This window comes from Guillardia theta (assembly GCF_000315625.1).
Source record: "Guillardia theta CCMP2712 unplaced genomic scaffold GUITHscaffold_33, whole genome shotgun sequence".
Classification (NCBI taxonomy): Eukaryota; class Cryptophyceae; order Pyrenomonadales; family Geminigeraceae; genus Guillardia; species Guillardia theta.
In genome coordinates this window covers 104,007-105,416 of record NW_005434641.1, presented here as the reverse complement: position 1 = coordinate 105,416, position 1,410 = coordinate 104,007, and the positions used below count along the sequence as shown (strand labels likewise).

Genomic DNA, 1,410 nt, shown 5'->3' with positions numbered 1-1,410 from the left:
CACACCGCAAGGATTTCCGCCATGGAGAGCTTTTTATGAGTAGGTTGGCCTCGTCCCCCCTCAGACCATCGGGATGACGCACCCGGAAAATCCATGTTCGTCGAGCAAGAATGCACAGCTGGGGGATGGGCAGTAGAGAAGGAGGAGGGGGGGGGAGGGGGAGGAGGGGGAGGGAGGGGGAGGGAGGAGGGGGAGGAATATCAGGATTGATAAGAATGACAGCTGAATGGAAGATGAAGGTTTAAGACAGGGAGGGAGGGAGGGAGGGAGGCAGGCAGGCAGGCAGGCAGGCAGGGAGGCAGGGTATTTGATAATAGATGCATCGCGGATGAGAAGGCTGTGAAAAGAGATTTTTAAGGTCTCTGTTGAGGTGACAGGCAATCTTTTACAGGAATTTATCCATGAAGGCAGAGGCGTGAAGACAGAGTATCCCACCATGGCGAGAGCGAAGTCTTCAGGCCTTTCAAGGTTCGCGAGGATCCAACTGGTAAGAAGAGCCCAGCCCTTCCTTCTAAGAAGAAATGGGCGCATGCAGTCTTGCCCTCTCCTCCTGACTTCCTCGCTTCCCTGCAGATCATTCTCGCGCTGATCTTCGCGGTTTCCTTCAGCGCGTTCATGATGATCCACCCCAAACATGAGATGGTAAGGAGAGACGAGTGCTGGATGCTGGAGGAGGAGGAAAGGGCTAGGGAGAGGGGAGGAGAGAGTTGGAGAAGCGAAGACGTCCGTTATGACCAAGTTTCGTTCACAGTCAGATCTACAAAGCTATAAGGAGTCAAGATCGCGCAGGTAGGAGGACGAGGAGGATGAGGAGGAAGGGGAAAGAGGGGGAGGGAGGAAAAGGAGGAGGAGGACAAGGAGGAAGGGGAAAGGCATCCTGAACAGCCTGCGGCGATGATATCGATGATGCGAACCCATACAGATCATCGTCCAAGTTTGCTTCCCCTCCGTCGAGATCAGGGTGAGAGCGTGCAGGGAACTTCACTCCTCCTCTCTCCTCTCACCGTGCTTTCCGTCCTTGCTGCTGTCCAGGTTCTGCCCGTCCCAGTGCGCCGACGGGCGAGCGATAGACAATCGTATCTGTCCAAAGATGGACCCTCAGGTACTTCCCTCCATCCCATCCCTTCCCTTCCCATCCTATCCCAGTTTTTCCATCCCTTCCCTTCCCTTCGCTTTCCCCTCCCCTCCCTTCCTCTGCTCCCTCCCGGCTCTCTTCTGTAGTGCAAGGCAGCAGGCTGACCCTTACCTCAGCTTACCAACATCATCCTGCAGTCTTTGAGGAAAGACTCTAAAGTTGTAGAGTGGGGAAGTGGGGCCTCGGCGATCTACTTCTCTCAATGTGTTCAGGTGTGATTGATTGATTGATTGATGATGATGATGATGATGATGATGATGATGATGATGATGAGG

General features: G+C 54.1%; 1 protein-coding gene across 1 annotated transcript in view; it reads left to right on the top strand.

The window, feature by feature from the left end:
- Positions 1–436: 436 nt before the first annotated feature.
- GUITHDRAFT_163131 (hypothetical protein) overlaps positions 437–1,410 on the top strand; it is a gene marked incomplete at its 5' end in the record, with an annotated part of 5,344 nt that continues 4,370 nt past the window's right edge. The window contains 5 exons of the mRNA XM_005832689.1: positions 437–487; positions 574–642; positions 752–789; positions 1,033–1,102; positions 1,252–1,347. Of these exons, the coding sequence (XP_005832746.1) occupies positions 437–487; positions 574–642; positions 752–789; positions 1,033–1,102; positions 1,252–1,347 (324 nt within the window). The remainder of the gene's footprint in view (positions 488–573; positions 643–751; positions 790–1,032; positions 1,103–1,251; positions 1,348–1,410) is intronic.